The sequence below is a fragment of the Chenopodium album genome, chromosome 8, assembly GCF_948465745.1.
Source record: "Chenopodium album chromosome 8, dcCheAlbu1.1, whole genome shotgun sequence".
NCBI lineage: Eukaryota > Viridiplantae > Streptophyta > Magnoliopsida > Caryophyllales > Amaranthaceae > Chenopodium > Chenopodium album.
Genome location: NC_137841.1, coordinates 72583196 through 72605561, shown reverse-complemented (window position 1 = coordinate 72605561; position 22366 = coordinate 72583196). Strand labels below are relative to the sequence as shown.

Below are 22366 nucleotides of genomic sequence, written 5' to 3'. Positions count from 1 at the left end.
ATACGAAGTACTACAGAATTAGATACAGCCTATATTAAGGGAAGATGAAATACTAATTTATTGTTACTTTACAAAGAAAAATATCGGGTTTATGATATACACTAGTTTTGTGCCTTGGCGATGCCCGAGTAGTTTATGGACTTTTAAGATAAAATTTAGTTTATGGACTTTAGTCAATTTTAAAGAATTTAGTACCTAATTTGATTGAACATAAAATTCTAAATTAACTTTTTTTTTGCTACAAAGTAGCTCTATATTAAATTTATTATTTGGTATTTTATCGAAGAAATAACTCTAAACTAATAATCTTATTCTTAAATTCTATCCTAATTTGATTGAAAATAGAATTTTTACCTAATAATTTTTATCTTATGAAATCTATCCAAGGTGGACGGTTTTTTATCATATAAAGTCTATTTAAATCTATTTCAAACTGGAATATGATATAAGGTATAAATAGTTAATAGATTATTGTTGTAAAATTTTAATATTAGTGTGTGAAGATTACTAGAAAACTTTTTATATCCTATAAACATCAAAATCATATTAGGTTAAAAGCTATTTCAAATTGACTAAAAGTTATCTTAAAATTGTTTTAACACTAATATGATCGTAAATCAAGTGTACATATAAAGTTTTACCATGTATTTCCTAAAACCTCCACTTACATTGTAATTTTGTTGTCATATGCCCTATCCAAAATGTTGATGAAAAGGAAAATTATGGTCATTTGGTTTCACCCCTACATTGTGAAGCTCAAGCTTGTTTGCTCAGCTTGCAATAAACTTCACACTCAATTACAATCCATCCTCATAGAATTTGCAAAATCTTATGGATGTACTCCTTAAAATTTATGATCATTATTAACGAATAATACCAAATACTCCGTAATAAAAATTAGAAAGCTTTTATATGTTAGTGCAACATCCACAAGTTGAATGCCATGAAGTGCACATTTCACATTTAACTCACAAGTCACAACTACTACGACTGAAGTTGTAATCTTGCTTTTCTACAAGTTTTCAATTAAAACGTTTAAACTCATCCTCAACCCTTTTACTTGTTCCCCTATTTTCTGCTTCTCCATACGCCCCATTTCTCTCTCATCCTCGATTTTTTTTTTTTTTTTTTTTTTTTTTGATATTGCCGACCTTGCTCAACTTGGAGATCTTCAAATTCCTCACTCTTCTACTGTTTTTTTTTTTTCATTTGAGTTTAATCATTTCTGATTTTGATTTCTTAATTTTTAGAAACTAACTTCGGATTTTTTAATTACAGCGTTTATAAGGTTAGTTAGTAATGGATTTTAATTTCGCTGATGAAACTTTAATTTTAATCGATTATTCTTTGAGCATAATCGATTAAAATCAAAGTTTCATCGTTTTGTATTTTAATCGATTATTCTTAATTTTTTTTGGTGGATTCTGCATTTTGCTATTAACTTTTAGTTCTTTTAGTTTTGCTGATATTGGGATTTATCATCTAAATTCCTTGTCCAGGAGCCTTTAATAGGAGCAACATTGATTTGGTTTCATGATTTGTAGTATGCTTCAAGGTATAATTTCTTCCCCTTTTTTTTTGTTTTAATTTAATGTTTAATCCGATTGTCATTTATATGCATTATTAATTTTTTATGGGCATGTGTAATAATGATAATCTGTATTCAATTATTGTTGGTTTGTATGATTTTGACACTAAATTTTACAAGTTACTTTGAAGTTGAAGCATTAATGAAATAGCATAAATGCTTGTCGAATTTTGGAGTATTGGGCCATATACATGTTGAATTTCAAGTCTGGGTTTGTTGATCTTGTTGTTTTTTAGTTTAATTTTGTGGGGGAAGGAAGATCAGTGGTGGCATTGAGAAATTGAAACCTTAAAAATTAACATATACACAGTTTGGGTTTTAGTGTTTTACTCTGAAATTTAGCATGTTAGATTACTTCCTGTTTTTGTTTATTACCATGATAATTTAATTGTATGTTTGCTAATTTTTGCTGGAATTCTTGTTCAATTAAAGTGTTTCCGGTTGATTTCATGATCCACTATTTGAATTAAAGGTTTATCTAATTTTATTTTATGAAAATCTGGGCACATCATACTTAACTTTTTCCCATACAGACGAATTATTTTTCCTTTGGTGATATAAAAATGGATTTTATTGGTGAATCTTTCTAATGCTTGAATTCCTTGTCGTTTTATTTTTCTTGGTCATAGACCATGCTTATTTCATTGTTGGTTTTAGTACTTTGCTTCTAAACTTGGGTTTATGTTAGATTAAGATTCTTCTTCTGTTGTTGATCTATACACAATTACAACTCGAATCAAAGATAATATACGAATATAAATATACTTCTTCCTGGTTTGTTGTTAGTCACTTGTCCTCTTTATCCATTAATTCACTTCAAGTCGTTAATGTTGATATTTTGTTGAGTATGCTCTTTCAAAACAGCTAACTCTGGTCTTGTCAAAATCAGACTTGTCAGGATTTAGAACCTGAGGTCCTTTTGGGTGTTTATGGCCTTCTCTCTCTCTTTCTTTCTTTTCCTAGATGAACTAATTACCTTTTTTCATTCTTTGAATGATTCCTGCCCATGATTCTGTGATTTATGATCAGCAGGTAAGCTGGCTTCGTAGGTCAGCCGGACCTGTTCTTTTGAATCCAATTATTTTTGTACTTGCCTTCCACTTTATCCTAAACCTAGCATCGAAATTTCTTATCCTCATTTTTTGAGTAATTTAAGCATTAAAGAGCCATCAATCTTAGTTGTGGGGATGTAAATCTTTATTAAACACTAGGTCAAAGGTAACAACTTTTTCGTAGTCCATCTTTTCTGTTGTTAACATGTAGTATTCTAAAACTTTAGTATTTCTTCATATTCCTTTAATCTCTTAGCTTCTACTATATTAATTTGTTTGATATTTGAAGCAAAAAACAGATTTGCATGCTAAACCCAACCCGTCTTCATATTTTGCCCTCACTATAAATAATTAGTTGCCTTCTTTGTAGTTTACTTGATGTATGTCCTAATTACTAATGCATAATATTTAGTCACTTTTAGGTTGTTCTAAGTTCTAACTTCAATACTCCAAAAGCATACATTTTAAATATTTGCGTCTTTATGAACATATAGCAACAATGAGTCCCACAAATGGGATGTGATTTATAGCATTGCCCTTGGTTTAGGGTAGTTTTTTGCCTTTTTTTGGGTAACTTTAAACATAATACAATTTTTATACAAATAGACAACAAGTAAAGTTTTATAAAGGTAATTTAATTACATTCAATCACTAATATTTGATTTTTAGTCATTTAAAATGTGATTCTTTACTAATAAAGCGTAGATAATTTTTATTTGTATTGGGTTACTTTTATGCATATTGGGGTAACTTTTATTCATTTCAAAGGTAACTTTTGATCACTTTAGGCTATCTTTATAATAGATATACAATAATTATTGTACACCCGATTTTTTAAAAAGTTTGTGCCCTTCCAAACCCCAAAATGCCCCTCCGCCAACTACACTCGATTTGTTCACAACTCCATATTCTCTCCCCAACTCCAAATAACAGAAATTTCATAACAACATTTTGTTGGTTGAATCTAGCGTACTGTTTCAGCCTTCTCTCCTCCATTGAAGCAGCTTCTGAAGTAAGATCTCTTTTTTAAATCATCAAATGTCAATTAATTTCACAACATAGTGCAAATCGTCAATTTTATCCAATTTAGGGTTCTTCAATTGTGGATTGATTATTGAAGCAGTTTGTTACTTAAATGTTTGTGGAATGGTGAATTTGCGATTGTTACTTGCTGATACCTGATTTTTATGCTTTTAGTTTCAAATAATCATGATGTTAATGGTATATGTTTCATCAAATTTGTGAAATTTTAATGGTAGGGAAACACGATTTGTTGGTCTGAAAAACACAAATCTTTTCAAGACCTTAATTTTGAACATGTTGGTCTTTTTCTCCTGTTATCGGACATTGATTAGTACATTTATTGTATTGTCTCAATAATGTTGTGCAAAAATTGGCACTAAACTATTGACATTGATTGATATTTGCAACAGTATCCCATATAATAGCATTGCATAATATAGGACTGAATGACTGATGATATTTCTATGTCTTTTTCACTCTCTTTTTTTAATTTTTTTTTTTTATAATTGATTTGATTTATTATTTAGCTCCAGTTGTGTTGATTTGAGTTTCATATGCTGTATTTTTTTTTTTTTTTCTCTGGGAATACTATTTTTCAACACATTGAATCTATGTACTTCTAGGCCTTGCTTGAAAAACCATGATGGATATGTGGGGGAAAATGTAAAAAAACTGGTGTTTTGTGCGGTGAGCTTGGCAGTGCAAGATGGGGAGCAAAAAGGAAAGAAAGGTCATTATTATTGATCAGAATGACAAAAATCCATGGTGGTGGTTACTTAACAAAGGTTTTGGAGCCTTGTTCTTGTGCATCTCCCTTTTCGCGTTGCTAGTTAGGCTAGCTGTTTCACTTCATCCTTACTCTGGTGCTGGAAATCCCCCAAAATTTGGCGATTTTGAAGCGCAGAGGCATTGGATGGAGATTACTACTAATCTTCCTGTTAAGGAATGGTATCATAATAGCACTGCCAATGACTTGAGCTACTGGGGCCTCGACTACCCTCCACTGACTGCCTATCAGAGCTATGTTCATGGCATCTTCTTGAAGTCATTCCTTCCTGAATCTGTTTCCCTTTTCACTTCTCGTGGTCACGAGTCTTATCTTGGGTGAGTTGTTTCTGGAAGATTCCTCAGTATTACACATTTACACAGCTCTCTGAGGATCCTCAGTGGTAGACTAGAAGTTGCCTTTCAAACTGATTGTTTCTCCATTTCCTGTAGAAAGCTGCTGATGAGATGGACAGTCTTATCTTCTGACATATTGGTGTTTCTGCCTGCCGTATTTTACTTTGCTCTATCATATAGCGCTAGCCGCCCTCGCAGGCATCAGAGTGATGTAGCTTGGCTTGTGGCAATGATTTTACTGAATCCATGTCTTATTGTTATAGACCATGGCCATTTCCAGGTTCGTCTCCCCTTCTCCTGTAATATTTTCAATACTGAATGTTTATTAGTATTGACTCATTAACTTTATGTTATTTTCCAGTCTGTATTGACTCATCAAGTTTATGTCATTTTCCAGTTCAACTGTATCAGCTTGGGTCTCACTATTGGTGCTGTTGCAGCTATTATCTCCAGTAGAGAGCTGGTAGCTTGTGCTTTGTTCACTCTTGCTTTGAGCCATAAGCAGGTGCTTCCTTATCCCTTCCTTAGTCAAGACATCCTATGTGAGCAGGGCCTGAACTTGGTTGGCCCCCAGTTCGGGCCCCAGCAGCGAAACCAGTCCAGCCTTTTTTCTGTTTAATTTAATGTAAATTGTTTGTGAAGGGATTGGAATTATAAACAAGCATTGGTCTAATGTTTGAAACCTCCATATTATGAATTTATGTCATGGTCAAATATACCCCCTCCCGCTCCCCAAACAACTATATTTTCTTTTTGGACGCAAGTTTGGCCACTGCATGTGAAACTATCCAAATCCCTTGCTTGATTTGTTCAAATTTTAATCATTAATGCATTTATGAAGTACTTTTGACTTATGACTTGAGTTTATGCATTTCTTGTAAAGATAAAAAGTAACACAGGAATGCTGGTTATCCTTTTGTCTTACATGTTACTCGTAGTTGTTAGTGACCTATTTCCCTTTTTTGTTAATCTGTATAAAGGAGAAATTGGGCCGCCATTCTTCTGAAGAAGATGTAGTGTGCTCTTTCAAATATGAATTGGTTGATGTATTATAGGGGATACAAAGAGCAGAGAAAAAAATGATTAAGAATTTAATTCAAATTTTCTTTGCTTAATTAAGAATGAGCCTTTGCATTCAACCCTGTTTGGCATAGGCAAGAACTTGTTAAGTAGGTCTCTGCGTTTAAATTAAACTGACTCGTGTTACAGCTGTCTTTTCTTGTTTTTTGAAGTCGTTTAATTCATTGTTTTCTGACAGATGAGTGCATATTTTGCTCCAGCATTTTTCAGCCATCTCCTTGGTAGATGCTTAAAGCGTCACAATCCTTTCCTTGAAGTGTCAAAACTGGCCTTGGTTGTCATTGGAACATTTGCTGTAGTCTGGTGGCCATATCTGCATTCAAAAGAAGCCTTTTTAGAAGTATGAAATAGTAAACCTTCTCATGCCCTTCTGCTAAGTACTTGTTAGATGGTATTTATCGCCATTTACTTGTTCATAAATCATAATTATGGATGAATGCACAGTGATCTCTTCTTTTTCACTTTTAAACTCTTCTGTTTATTAAATTGTGTTGCTTGTGGTGGAAGCAGCATGCTTTTGTATAACTGTTAAAATTAAACTGCTGAATTATTATCTTATGATTTATGATTTGTTTCTAATTGCCCTGTCGTATGCAAAGCATAAAGTTTCTTGGAGCATAAAGTTTCTTGGAATTTCCACTTTTTTACTTTTATTTATTTATTTTATGAATTTAGAATTTGTGATATTTTGAAGAGTGTTATGACTCTGGCTTACATTTGATTGGATACTATCCTATCTCCTCGAAACCCATGATGAAAATCTTCCTTGCTTTCCCCTTTGGAAGAAACCTCTACAATGAAACATAAGATAAAGAACACGTTTCTGTTGTGAATTGGGTTCTTGATGACAAACATCTTATAACATTGTGTGACCAAGTGACTGTACTTCTTAATTAATGAAACCGCGGTCTTCTTATTAAATTTTTAAAATGTGCAGGTTCTGGCCCGTCTTGCTCCCTTTGAGAGGGGAATTTATGAGGATTATGTTGCCAACTTTTGGTGCACTACATCAATTCTAATTAAGTGGAAGAAACTTTTTGATAACCAGTCCTTGAGGCTTATTAGCCTTGTAGCCACGGTGTCAACTTGTTTGCCTTCAATGGTTCAGCAGATAAAGGATCCAAGTAACAAAGGATTCCTCTATGCCTTACTTAATAGTTCCTTCTCATTTTACTTGTTTTCATTTCAAGGTAAGCTTTAATTCACTTTCATCTTATTGACCATTACATTTTGATGATTTTAGCACTTATTGCTGAACATCTTATATTCGTGGCTATAATTCTGCAGTCCACGAGAAGTCAATCTTACTGCCTCTTCTGCCAGCAAGTCTATTGGCTCTTGAAGAACCTTTGGTTTTCAGATGGTTAACTCATTTTGGGTTATTCTCGATGTTTCCACTCCTATGTCGTGACCGGCTTGTTTTGGCATACATCGCACTCTTCTCTCTCTTCTACCTCCTCTTTTATGCTCCCAGGAAGAAAGACTCAGGGAAGATCAGATCGTTTATCACCTTCAAATCATTAGTCATGAGCCTTCTTGTTTTTTGCTCTTTCGTGCTCCACATAGTTTACATGGTTATGAATCCTCCAAAAAGGTATCCTTTCCTATTTGAAGCTATAATTATGTCTGTTTGCTTCTCTCAGTTTGTTTGGCTCGCACTTTATACCAATACAAAGCAATGGCTGCTGCATAAACAGCCTACTTCATTAGAAAAGGATAAGAAACTTCGTTGATCTCGTTTATGATTAATTGTTTCTAATATAACATGTAAACATGCCTTTTTAATGATATATTGTTGATGAACTTAAGTTTAAGCGTTTCTGATTTGGAGCATCAGGCTTTTTGATTTCTTTGTACAGACATACCTGGCCTTGTTTCTTTAGTTCCAGTCTATTTATTAACAGTGTACTAGGCTTATCATCTTGTATGAAATTTCTATTCCATGTACATTTATAGAAGTCGCTATTTCACAAACATCCAAGGAGAATTAAACCTTACGGTTAGTGACAGTTGCTTGACGGCATTATGATTGTTTGTTTCCTTTAGCTATACTTCAAAGTATTGTGACAATTGAATGTATTTATGCGGTATTTATTCTCAGTCAGTAAGATTATAAATAGTGTACACTTGCAATCACAATGAAATTTGGATAAAGCTACCAACTATAGCCGTTTTGGTAGGTGTAGTAATGAAATTGTTATGTGTTTGCTTGAAGCAAGTTGTTTTTGAAGATGGGTTGGTAAACTTAAATTGGTTGAGAGGATGAAGATCTATTCTTGACATGTAATATGACCTTTGGTTGAGATGAAGTATAAGTTAGGATAGCCTTACTCTACCTTTAGTGGATAAGGAATAGGGAACTACCGACTCAGGAGCTAGAAATAGCAGTCCAGACCTGATCCTCGAGATTTTAACAAACTAAACTAGTCGACAACCAGCTTTGCTCGGCTACCTCATTGTAAGATGTGGACCAACTAGATGTTTGCAACTGGTAACTCCTATCCGTCCTAGACAAGTGCACAATAACTCTTAAAGAAAGAATGTGTAGCCTGTTTATTAAATGACATATAAATGTTACGTAGAAGGAACGATGAAGAATGGAAGTCAAAAACCTGCGTCCTTACCAAATTCAATGCATTCGTCTCATCTATTCATCGCATTACATTCTTCTGTCAAAAAGGGCAAAAGTTTAATTGTATAGTGACAACACCTTGCACATCAATTTAGCTGTGAATTACTACTCCGTATAAAATTTCTCAAACAAGTTTTTAATGATATACAAGTACTCCGTAACTAATGTTTCAAAAAAAAAAAAAAAAAAAAAAAAAAAATATCCATAACTAATTACTCCGTATTACGTAGACAATGTTCGGATTATTGTATTTATTCACGTAGAATGAGATTGATTTTTATTATATTCGGAAATTAATTTGATGAAAAATAAAATTGTAATTGAATATAAGATTTGTTTAATGAGAAACATTTTAGGATCGTTACGGAGTACTATGTAATTTGTTTAAAGTGTTAGTTATTTTTTTTTCCTTCAATGATTTATTTAATTTCATATCTTAGATTTATAACATTATAGACAAATACTAGAATTTGTTATATACACTAGGGGTGAGCATAACAGGGTACCCTGTAAAAATTCCAGGAACCGGAATCGGAACCTGTTGCAACAGGCTCCTCAAAATGAGAACCGGAACCGGAACCTGTTGGTTCCTGGAAATTGGGAACCGGAACCGGAACCTGTAGGTTCTGGTTCCGATTCAGGGTACCCTGTATTATAATATACTCACTAACTTTTTCGCGGAAATTTTAATAAAAAACTGGTTGGTCACTAATTTATAATGTTTGCAACTTGCAAATAAGACAAACTAATAGTAGTTGTCTAACAAATTTAATATATATATTTTTATAATTGTAATTTTGATATTTATTATTTAAAAATTGAGTAAGAATTAGTGTATAATTTGAAATTAAGTGATACTTTTATCAGGTACAGGGTACCCTACAGGTTCCGGTTCCAAAAAATTGAGAACCTAAACCGGAACCTATTACAACAGGTTCTCCGGTTTGCTACCCGGAACCGAAACCTCTTGTACAGGTTCTGGTTCCGGAACCTGCGATTCCTAACAGGTTCCGATTCCGATTCAGAGTACCCTGATTTTTTGCTCAGCCCTAATATACACCATATAATATACGGAGTAAAAGATACAGAGTACTAATATAATGGTAAAAATTACTCGTAGTTAGGTTTAAAATTTTCTCACTATGTGAAGTAGTCTACAAATGATAAACCTTTCAAGGAATGGCAAAGTATGTACGGAGTACCAGAATATTGTAATTGAGTTAAATAATTGTACTTTATTTATTTTTTCTCCTATAAAGTACTATTTCTACTGTTTCAGGTACACATAATTGAATCCCGTTCCAAAAAAAAAAAAAAAGTTACACATAATTGAATTGTTTCAAAAAAAAAAAAAAAAAAAAAAAAAAAAAGGTACACTTAATGAATACGTAGTACTTGTATTGATTTATTATTATTATTATTATTATTATTATTATCATTATTATTATTATTATTATTATTATTATTATTATTCGAATGACTTGTGAAGTTGTGATTGTATAGTGTTGGGCCTGAATTGCAGTTGTTTTGTCCAAAAATAAAGCAGCAATTTCTTCAGAAAAAATGAAATAAAAAATAATACGAGTTGGCCCAATTCTATAGAATCTCATTGTTCATCGATTGTACCCAACTTGTATAGTGTATAATTACACCCCTTTTACAATTTTACTACGAAAATACTAATCATTACCTTTTCTAAAATTGACATCTTTACTTTATATTACTGGATATTCAGTAAGTGTTCAAAAATCAATTACTTTATGTAAATGTCAATTATTATAGTTGGTTAAAGTTTTAGGTGTAACCGTGTAATATATCAGTGTCTGAAATCGGAAATCAAATCTCGTCCACATCATTAGCTTTTGAGACTCTTTCAATACTTTTTTTTTTATTTTTTATTTATTTATTTTTTTTTAAAAAAAAACCCTTATTATTTCATTTTTAATAGCTTTTAATTATTTTGAGCTCACTTTAGACGCAAATTATGTATTGATTTTTAATATTAGCAAGTACGGAGTAATATTATTCTAAATTATACGAGTACATAGTAATAGAATAAAAGAAAAAAACCTAATAAAATGATTGGGAAACATAGAAGTAATAGAACCATTAAATTCACTCCAACAAGTAAATTTGGTTCTCAATGTTTCTTTTTACCCGTGAATGTGTGATGGCTGATTGGCTTCTATTAAATTTTCTTTTTAAATAACAAAGAGTTTTAATTAACAAAGAAAAGTCAATAAATTTTTAGGCAATTTGGGGCATGTTCATATATATTGAAATGATTGGAGCTGAACTGAACTGATTGGAAGTTTGGAACTAAACTGAACTGAATTGAGCTGAAATGAATATTTTACTCCGTATGAGAGAAGAAAATTAGGAGCTGAACTGATTAGAGTTGAACTGAACTAAACTAAACTGATTGGAGTTGAAAAAAACAGAACTAAACTGAACTGAAATTAAGCTGAAGTGAATAGACCCTTAGTTATTACTTTATGTAGGTCCACATGTCCATACAAGTATACAACTATTTACAAGGTTTTATTTATTTATTTATTTTTTTGAAACAATACAAGGTTTTATTTATTTATATATTTATTATCATTATTACGGGAATATTATTTTTTGGGGTGTATTATTACACTGTATTATATGATTTTCTAGTGTGTATTTATATATACTAGTAGCATTTTTCTCATATTTATAATTTATAATTTATAATTTATAAGAATTTATCAGCCATTGTTCATGATCCAACACCCAACAGTTTTAAGATCCAACGAACCAAGTGACAATTTTATTTTTCTTATATTGTTATTTTTGTAAAAACTTGTATATATAGCTGAAACTTGTATCATAAATAATTAAAAATAAATGTAAAAAGGCATTAAAACTACAAGCGTTGACGTGTTTTAATTAGTATTGTTGGACCACTAAATTAAAGTGAATTCAATCAATTTAGTACCTGATTTTGAGTGTGATTAAAAGTTTAAATAAATTCTCCTCCTACCAAACTGAGGTATTCGATTTGAATACACTACTACATTATAATATATATATATATATATATATATATATATATATATATATATATATATATATATATATATATATATATATATATATATATATATATATATATATATATATATATATATATATATATATAATAAAATAAAAGCATTGGTTATTCACATTTATTGGCTATTTGGTTACACACAAGTGGACCAATAAATATTTTGAAAAAAATAGGAACCAATTAGAATATTTTGAAAAACAAATGGACCAATAGAAATTCGATGTTTAGCTCAATGAAATTTCTGGAAGGAAAACTAAAGATTTCTGCCACATTGATTTACTCCTTATTAAAAGTTAAATTTGAAAACAAAACTAATAGTTGATCCGATCCACAAATTATGAGTAGGTTACTAGATGAACATTTGTGGATTATTACATTTATCTAAGAGCATTTTGTAGGGTACTCCCATTAACACGAGGAAGTGGTGTGATTATTTGCAATGTTATCAAATTTATATTACACACATCTACATTAAATTTTTATTAATAGTGGCGGATCTTGACTAAAAATATTAGAGGGGTCGGGATTTAAATCTTTTACCTCTCGCTCAAAACTAATCACAATAAAATAAAGTTATTTAAATTTATTAACTACTAATTAATTACAATAATTTATCAGGGGTCGGGCCCTAAATGGCCCCGGTGGAAGGTCCTCTCTTTGTTCTGATGATTGCAAAAACGTTCAATTTATGTTATGCACTTATTAATTGTTATGCATTAACCACAAAAAAAAAAAAAAAAAAAAAAAAAAAAAAAAAAAAAAAAAAAAAAAAAAAAAAACTAAGTAAGTTTGATGAATTTTCCCTTCCTCAAATTATAATTGATTGTAGTGAATGAATCTATAGTAAAGGAATTCATATGAATGTAAAGTCTCACCAATTAGCCAAAACTCAATTTGTTTTTGAAACAGTTATACACTCTCAAATAATGTACACAACAATCCTAGCGAAGTATTGTCTATTGAATACTGATAGAGTGTAGGGTCGTAAGTCGTAGCCTTGGTGAGAACGTCCTGTGTAATGCGAGGTTTTTTTTTTTTTTTTTTTTTTTTTTTTTTTTTTTTTTTTTTTTTTTTAAAGAGTACAAGACCCATCAATCCTTAATTAAGCATGGTGCCGAGATGACCTTTTGGTTGTGCCTACTTTGTTGATTTGTACATGTCACTTGAATATTTAAGGGGTCATATATATACTCAACTACTCAATGGTCAACATAAGTTTACATTTTTAATTTTTTTGAAAAACAATAAATAAGTAAAATGAAAATCACCTTCAATTACTTTGTTATGTGAAAAGTAATTAATATGAAGTACTTTGTGCCAGAAATATAAATTTATCTGTGTAGTCTTTAAATTTATCTGTGTAGTCTTATGATAAGAGGGCAAATTGTACTTTTATTTATTTATTACTACTACTCCGTATTATTTTATCAGTGCTCCATAGTATATGACAAGTGGCTAGTACTTAAGTGTACCAAATTTATTTTGTAAAAAAAAAAAAAAAAAAAAAAAAGACAGAAAATTAAAATGAAGACACTTGTCATAAAATGAGATTGAAAGTGAAATTTATTTGTACACTCACTCTTTTCACTCTTTGGTTAGTATTTGAAAGCGATGAATCTCAAGAGTACCATTCTTTAAAACATACGGAGTATTGGAGTAATTCAGCCTCTATTATTATTATCCTCATTTACTTTTTTGGGTGCACTGTATTATCCTTTTAACTTTTTTGAAACACAAGTCAAACAACCTAATGTGTAATGTCCTCCAAGTTATTAAAATAGGTTTTACTAAAAAAGAAAATAATACTAAATTTGTGTTATTTTTTGTCTAAAAAGTACTAAATTTGTCATTTTATGTTAAATTCAAACTTGTTTGAGCTTTTATTGTCTAAGTTTAGAGAAGAGAATTAAGTTTTGTCTATCAAAACTTTATTAGATCAAATTTTGAACTTAAAATAATTGTTGCACATTTAAACTTTGCACCAAATAAATGCTTTGATTAAATAAATTATATTTAAATGATGATAATATATTGTAAAGGGAATGGAAATTAATTATTAGTAGATTCGTATTTTATTTTCTATATATAAATCTTCTTATCTATTAGATACAAATAAATAAATATTACAGGTTGGTGAGATTTTATTATAAAATAGAAGTATAATATATACGGAGTATAAGATGATATCTTTATGGAACGTAAATGACACTTGAAATGTTTTAACATTTAATTTGTTGGCTTTGAGTTTTATGAATATTATGGACCATTTAAAACTTTATTAATTTATTTTAGGGATATAAATCTTAATTAAGCCTGAAATTCGACTCAACATTAAAGTGGCCTGTAATTTTTTTTATTTATATTTAAATCAACGTTCATACATAACCATCTAGTAACCTCATATATACACGTAAAAGAAGGCCTTAGCTTGATCCAATATTAACTTGATCCAATATGCAATCAAGCTAATTGATGTGTATAATATTGTAATTAGCCATATATATAATATTAACCTAACTAAGCTAGATAATTAATTCTCTATTTTCTAAAAAATGTATGACATATTCACATGCAATTTCACAAGTAACATTAATGTATAGTTGATAATTGTGGCAAGAAATTGGTTGGCCTTTTCATTTTTGTTATTCAACAATTGTATAAACAGGGATAGATTATAATGATGACCAAATCATGCATGTGATAAAAAAAGCAACTAAAAGTCTATATTTAGGTCTTCACCCAATAAGAAAGATGAGAAATGCAAGTATTATTAATTCCTGAATTCGTGAAAGAAAGCTAGCTTAATTATATCAACTTGACTTTGTATTTTCTTTGTCCATGCCACCATGCAAACTCACAAGCTAGACGTACTCTTTGATGGATTTATTTCTTACCAATTTTTCATGCCTACTTATTATTGTCTCCTCAATTGGTTAAGACTTCTTATTACTGATACACTATCTCCGAACTTATATATTTGTAATAAGTTTTATATGAATGAAGATGAAATGGATTTGAGCTACCCAATCAGGGAGGAGGTGGTTAAGACTTCTTATTACTGATATACGTTCGTATACTCCGAACTTATATATTTGTAATAAGTTTTATATGAATGAAGACGAAATGAATTCGAGCTACCCAATAAGGGAGGAGGTGGTTGCATACTTGCATAATACTTGGTCTACTTACGAGCTTATAAAGTTCATTCCAATAACCAAACGTTAACTCAATCGATTGGAATTACAAATTGATTTTGTTATTCTTCTTCTTCAATACGAGACGTGGACAATCCACTAGTGCATTCACAAATCGCAAGTACATTTATCATAAAATGTCAATAACTAATTAATTTGATATATTTTTTTAGTATAACTAATTAAGTGACAATGATTAGTGTCATTAGTCATAACCTACTTTATGAAAATTTATTCCTTTTGATTAATTGATAATTGACTCTCTCTCTTTCTTAAATTTTTAGTTTAAATATAATAATATGACTACATAATCCATATCCAATCTAATTATTCATGCATAATTTAATTTTTTGATTCGAATTCCTTAGGTACATAGTCCCTATCTAATCTAATTATTCGTAAGTTTTAGGTTTGAATTAATTCCTACTGCGTACATTCTATGAAATATAAATAATATGGAGTACTAATCTTCCTTTGGTCCATAAATCTCATATTCAATCAACTTTTGTTATCAAAATTACTATGGTAGGAGTAATTTAATTATACACTCAAAATTTAAAGTTTCTGATAAATTTATGTCGGATGAATTTAACCTTAAAAATATACTATGCGATAAAATAGTTTATGACAACTTCCTAGTTATGGTAAGATTACCTTATTAAACATATCACTTTATCTTTAATGTGAATGACAAAAAAAGTATATACACAACGTCATGCATATACACTTATGATAGTAATGAAAATCTTATATATGCCATATTATAATAGTGATCTTTCTCAACTAGATGAACTATATATTTCTATATATGATAATTTTGTTATAGATGCATACCAAACATATTAAATTTTTTGTCGAACACTTCGCTACACTTTGAAGTTAATACCAACTTAGAACATTACATATAACGTGGCACTACTTATAGCATAGACCAATAATAAATAGAAAAGATACATATACTTTGTATATAAATATGAAACCGGCAAATTATTACAAGTAATATAAAAGTAAACCCTAGTTGATGGGAAGCAAGGCCCCGGGTATTGGACACACTTTACTTCCCTCTTTATTATTCGATATGATCACAACTTATTGGACAATGTAATCCCAAAGGTAATCGCATGTTACATGTTTTAATTTTGAATGTTATAAAATTGTCGATTGTAAACGAGTTAGGCTTGTTCTTTATTTTGAGCTGTTTTGGTCTGCTCTGTTAAAACATACTCTGTTCAGTATAAATAAGTTACTCGACCTGTCCTGCTTTGTTGAAATCTGATCTGTTTAGAAGCTCAAAATAATATGGCCTAAAAGATGTAATGATTTGTCTGTTGTAAATATATAGTTGTAGGTCCAATTCAACTATTTCCTCGGGTTTGGTTATGTTGTACCTTGAAATATAAGCTTATCCAGCAAGAGAGGACTATGATGAGAGTTAATTAGTGTAATTGTTGTTTAAAAAAATTTAATAGTGATAAGCCAAGTGGGAGGAAAACATAAAACTAATTAATAAATATGGCTTGTACGTACAAGATAAGGCTAAGTGTGATAACCACAAAGTTCGCTGCTTAATTGGTCATCAACAATAAACATCCCTAATCATATGCATAAACTTCATTACGAGATAACAAAGACATTATTATGTACAAAGTATATCATTGCTTCATTCATCAATATTCAATGTATATATATCATCAAATTGTCAGTCCTTAGTCCTTACAATAGATCAGATTTGGGGGTCCAAATTAAACCCCAATTCTACATATATACAATTCCATTGACTTAGGAGATGATAGACAAGACTAGGTTTGGGATTGGGGAAGAAGTCTTGTATAATGTGCTTGCGAGCCACAAAATTGTTTTTGAAAGCTACATCTACATGCATGGCAGGGCCCATATATAAATTCTTAATTTTTTTGTGGAATACAATGAGGATTTTTATACTATTTTCCCGATACTCCGATATGATCCCAGGGGTGGGATATAAGTATGTAACTCATATAGTCATATAAAGTCTTGATAGCTTGACTTTGGTTTTCCCTTAATGATTTTGAATGAGTTAGCAACGGACAACGGGTTATACACGTTATAAAATAAACCACATATAGCAAATCTTACATCAAACACAAAGCAATGACATTAAAAGTTGTATGAAAAAAGTTTTATATATATATATATATATATATATATATATATATATATATATATATATATATAGAACTATATGAAAAAATTAAGTTGTATGTAATAGCGCTAAATTAAAGATTATAAATAAGAAGTTATATATATATACATAGAATTATTAAACATTAAATGTCGTATAATTAGTTATTTGTGCACTTCAAATACTCTATATCCATCTAATGGAGGGATAAATGTACGTACTTAACCCCGTGGATACTGGATTATGAATAACAAATTAAAACCCTCAATTACAAGTAAGATAGTTATTGCTATTTTCGTTAATATATACGTAGTATTTTTCCAAATATATATGGTTTTTGTCCTCTAACACAAAATGTGTATGTAGCTAATTAATATTACGAGTCCCTACAATCTACAATGATCGAGTTTTTTTATCACTAATATAGCAACATTTTGTATATGAATCTTGTTGCATCTAGAGACTTTTAACATCTAACTAATTTTGATATGAATAGCTTAATTATGACACGGTATTAACTACTTTGGAAACGACGTGACTACGTGAGTATACATTGTGGTTATTTTTATCCTAATGCATGAGTCATAAGGGCAATACAAATCACAAACAGTTATGGCAATCAAATTTGACCCTATGACTTCTTATTGTTGACACAGACACTCAATCTAAACCACTAGACCAAGACCGACTTTGCTTAGCTTGTATATATGATTTATATATGATCGGATTCATGATGTATGTTTTTAAAGCTAACTAGTCCATGCAAATTTGACTCTATGACTTATTGTTGTACTTACACGGATACTCATCAATCTAAACCATTAGACTAAGACCGACTTCGCTTAGCTTACTTGTATATACTTCGTATATGATTATGAATGAATTGATGATGTATGTTTGTAAACCTAACTAGTCCATGCAAATATATATGCAACCACATTTTAAATAAAAAAATTATTTTTAAAAAAACCAACAAAATCAATATGAATATAATAAAGTCCCCCAGCTAAGAGAGCGTTGCATGATGTTGAGTCCTCCATTGAATATCCTCCCATCTGCCCACAATTAATTGCTCCCATCTTTCTTTATATTCCCCTTTCTCCCTTCTCATTTTTCCTATACCTCGTTCACACACATAAACTATACTTGAAAATTATTATATTTTCTCAACCCTTTTATTAATTCCAAAAATCAAATTAAATTAGCCATATAAGAAAAAAAAAATATAGAGGAAAAAAAAAACAATATTATATGGCGAACAGTTCGTCAGTGAGGCTCAAGTATGTGAAGCTAGGTTACACTTACCTAGTGAACCATTTCCTTGGCCTTATCCTTATACCCATTATGGCCGGTATAGCCGTCGAAATCCTTCGGGCCGGACCCGAACAAATTATTTCTCTTTTCAAATCTCTCCAATTAGACATGATTCAAGTCATGTGTTCAACTTTTCTTATTATTATTATCCTTACGGTTTATTATATGTCCAAACCACGACCTGTCTATTTAGTGGACTACTCAATGTTCAAACCCCCGTACATTTTTAGGGTCCCATTTGCTACCTTCATGGAGCATAATAAGCTCAACTTGAAGGACGACCAAAAGGCCGTCGATTTTCAAACCCGGATCTTGGAGCGATCCGGGTTAGGTGAAGAGACGTGTTTGCCCCCGGCTATTCATTATATTAACCCTAAACCTACTATGGAGGCTGCTAGAGGCGAAGCTGAGTTGGTTATTTTTTCTGCTGTCGACGATTTATTAAAAAAGACTGGGGTTAAGGCTAGAGATATCGATATTTTGATCGTGAATTGTAGTTTATTTTCTCCGACTCCGTCGTTGTCCGCCATGGTGGTGAATAAATACAAGCTTAGGAGTAACATTAAGAGCTTCAATTTATCAGGCATGGGTTGTAGTTGCAGTCCTATATCCGTTGACTTAGCACGAGATCTGTTGCAGGTAACTTTTTATCAGTCGATATTTAATTATGTTACATACTCTTACGTACTATTGGAGAGTTCTTCACTTCTATCTAATGGAGTAGTTGGACTACATTTATCTCTCTTTATTAAGGAAATTGTTGGAACATCAAATTTTTGAATTTTGCATTTAATTCTCAATGAACATATATATATATTGGCCCGTGACTGTGAAATTTCATGGAAAAATAACATAATAAGTAGTACGAGTAGCTAGTAGTTGGAAAATAGGATATTGGTACGATTCAATTTAATACATTAAACAAAGACACTTTAATTTTTAAATTTTTTTACAGTTAGATTTGACAATAAACTATTAGTTTGATGAAATTTGTTTAAGCTTTAGCTATATATATCTAATGGGATGGTAGATTTGGTTAAAGGACAGTTATTTAGAGCTCAAATTAGGTTATTTTGAACATAGAAAAGGTCAAGTACATTTAAGAAAATAAAGTAGCTATTTTTTTTTTTTTTTTTTTTTTACAAGTTTGACTGTACATTTGAGTGACAATAATATTTGGTCAGGGTCAATTTATTTGTTTTTACAATATTTAATTAGTTTTTTATGATATGTTAATACGTGTTTTGTACGTACACTTATATTATTCGTGAATTGTAGGTTCATCCTAACTCATATGCCATGGTGATTAGTACGGAGATCATAACTCCGAACTACTACCAAGGGAAGGAGCGAGCAATGCTCCTTCCCAATTGCCTTTTCCGCATGGGATGTGCGGCCATCCTATTATCCAACAAGCGGAAGGAAAAGAAAAGGTCTAAGTACCAACTCCTTCATGTCGTCCGCACCCATAAGGGAGCGGACGATAAGGCCTACAAGTGTGTCTACCAAGAGGAAGACCGCGAAGGCAAAGTTGGGATCTCCCTCCAAAAAGACCTCATGGCAATCGCCGGTGAGGCCTTAAAGTCCAACATCACTACCATGGGTCCTATAGTCCTACCAACCTCAGAACAACTACTCTTCCTCTTTTCTCTCATCGGAAGGAAGCTCTTCAACCCTAAATGGAAACCCTACATACCGGACTTTAAACAAGCTTTCGAGCATTTTTGTATCCATGCTGGTGGTAGGGCTGTTATCGACGAGCTTCAAAAGAGTCTCCAGCTCTCCGCCGAGCATGTTGAGGCATCTAGGATGACCTTACATAGGTTTGGAAATACTTCTTCATCCTCCCTTTGGTACGAGCTTAGCTACATTGAGGCCAAAGGGAGAATGAAGAAGGGAGACCGTGTTTGGCAAATAGCTTTTGGAAGCGGGTTTAAGTGTAACAGTGCAATTTGGAAGTGTATCCGTACAATCAAAACACCCGCTAACGGCCCTTGGGACGATTGCATTGACCGATACCCGGTCCATATACCCGAAATTGTGAAGCTGTAGATGAAGGCCTAGGCCAGGGTATATTATCAATTGAACAAAAAATTTTAAACATAAATTGTTACGTTGTTTGTTATTATTTTTCTTGTCATCATATATTGTTTGATTAACTAAAATATGGTTTACTCTTATATTATAAGATCAAGGGAAAAAAAATCCTTTGTGATGATTTTATTTGTAGTTTAGTTGTCATAAAGGTTTCGAATAGAAATCTATCATGTTATGATGAAATAGATAAATGTTACCTTTAGCTTCTTCCCATATGTTGTACTATAATATTTCACAATGAAAAAAATTAAACACTGTTACACTATTATCATATCATATGCTTAATTCTGTTATCTTTGATTTAATTTGGTACCAAAATATTGTCTTCAAATAAATGTGCAAATTTGTTACATAAGTCTTGTTTGGTTAGTGGTAAATTTACACTAAGCTAGAACTTCAAGCTCTTTGACAATAGAATAATTTTTGTACATCATAATTTGTTGGTGTATGTATATAGATATGGAATCTAGATCTTAGATCATCGATCGATTTTTTTTTTTGTTTGTTTGAGGGCATTGTAATCCCAAATTCTCATGTTCTAGGACAAGTTATATATTGTAAATTTAAAAAGGATAGCAACGAAAATCACACATACATGACATGAAAAATTAGTTTTAACAAGATTCAGGAACTTTACACCATACATGTAATTAAAGGAAATTAAATCGGCCTTTTTTGGTTCCACACTAAAATTTGTGGGTGTAAACATAGAGTTTTATCTTAGTGAAGCTTTGGTACTTATATACTAGGAGTATGTACTACGTAACTTTAATTATCATTACTATTATCAATTTATCATGGAAATATCGTTCTCATATGATGTACGAGTATATATATGACAACAAAAAACAACTCAGAATGTTCATTAATTAAAAAATAAAATTAATTTATGTGGCATATATAGTTGTAAAAAATAAAAACCAAATGTCTTGGATGGATGACACACACACACAATAGCAAGCCAATTAGCCAAATGTCAATGTGTATATAGTCAGTCCAAAATATTATCTGAGATTTAAAGTCAACACTCTATAATACGGACTAATGTATAATATATACTACTCCCTCCGTCCTCGAAAGAACGACCCGAGATTACGCGGGTATTAAAAAAGTTAAATAAAAAGAAGTAAAAGTATATTGAAAAGATAAATTTACATGGGGGTTGTAAAAAAATAGAGAGAGAAAGTAATAAAATTACATGGAAAATCATATTTTTATATGGGGAAGCTAATTTTGCACAAATATTGTTGCAAATTGGTGGGTGTTTTAATGCAAATGGGTCATTCTTTTTGGGACTAAAATTAGACCAAACGGGTCGTTCTTTCGGGGACGGAGGGAGTATAAAAATATATGATATGATAATGCAAGAGTAGCAGCAGAAAAGATTTAAATGGGGTATCAAAATCATAAAATTGATGGAAATTTAATAAGTGGAGGTTGCAACTGTGCCCAATGCCAACTTGACAATCCTCCCTCTTTATCACTTCACTTCAAAAAATGTTGGAAATTAGTTGGTTAGGTCTGATAACTTCCATTTTCCAAATTTTAGGTATATTATTATATAATATACCCAGGGATTTATTCTGACATAAATTAAATACACTCCTTTATACAGCTTCATATTTAGATGGAGGTAAAGAGGAAGCAATTTCAGAAAAATTAAACATTAATGATTTTGTACATGTAAATATGATTTATGATTATGAAAGAAGTGTTGCGTATTTAGATTCTATGTGTGAGAGAGTTTGGCCGTAACAAGATTTTGTACTAAAACAGACTAGTAATAATTGAGGCAGCATACCATACTTAATATGGAGTACTCGTGTATTTTAGTCGTCGTGTGTCCCTTCGAAATTAGAGGTGTCAATTTTAATGATCGGATTGAGTCGGGTCGGATCAATTTTTAAAGTTGAGCTATGCTAAATTATTATATTCATGCGGGTCTAAATCCGAATCGAATATTTTTCGCATCGATTTCAAATCGGATTGGGTGTTCACACCTCTATCCTAAATCACATATCTCA

General features: G+C 31.1%; 2 protein-coding genes across 2 annotated transcripts; both read left to right on the top strand.

The window, feature by feature from the left end:
- Nucleotides 1-1125: 1125 nt before the first annotated feature.
- On the top strand, nt 1126-7727 carry LOC145556573 (putative dolichyl pyrophosphate Man9GlcNAc2 alpha-1,3-glucosyltransferase). Its single transcript, XM_081618224.1, has 8 exons — nt 1126-1288; nt 1500-1555; nt 4287-4767; nt 4882-5065; nt 5183-5290; nt 6044-6205; nt 6803-7055; nt 7153-7727. The coding sequence occupies exons 3-8, from the start codon at nt 4370-4372 to the stop codon at nt 7596-7598; spliced, it is 1551 nt and encodes a 516-aa protein (XP_081474350.1). The 5' UTR covers nt 1126-1288; nt 1500-1555; nt 4287-4369; the 3' UTR covers nt 7599-7727.
- Nucleotides 7728-18045: 10318 nt separating this feature from the next.
- On the top strand, nt 18046-20613 carry LOC145642297 (3-ketoacyl-CoA synthase 6-like). The gene is made up of 2 exons (XM_081693420.1): nt 18046-18884; nt 19524-20613. The coding sequence occupies exons 1-2, from the start codon at nt 18183-18185 to the stop codon at nt 20295-20297; spliced, it is 1476 nt and encodes a 491-aa protein (XP_081549546.1). The 5' UTR covers nt 18046-18182; the 3' UTR covers nt 20298-20613.
- Nucleotides 20614-22366: the final 1753 nt, after the last annotated feature.

Excerpts from the sequence above, each read along its gene's own strand:
- LOC145556573 (XM_081618224.1), top strand. The coding sequence starts at position 4,370 with ATGGGGAGCAAAAAGGAAAGAAAGGTCATTATTATTGATCAGAATGAC. Across the intron at positions 4,768-4,881 it reads GGTCACGAGTCTTATCTTGG|AAAGCTGCTGATGAGATGGA; the intron begins GTGAGTTGTTTC and ends CATTTCCTGTAG. Across the intron at positions 6,206-6,802 it reads CAAAAGAAGCCTTTTTAGAA|GTTCTGGCCCGTCTTGCTCC; the intron begins GTATGAAATAGT and ends TAAAATGTGCAG.
- LOC145642297 (XM_081693420.1), top strand. The coding sequence starts at position 18,183 with ATGGCGAACAGTTCGTCAGTGAGGCTCAAGTATGTGAAGCTAGGTTAC. Across the intron at positions 18,885-19,523 it reads TAGCACGAGATCTGTTGCAG|GTTCATCCTAACTCATATGC; the intron begins GTAACTTTTTAT and ends CGTGAATTGTAG.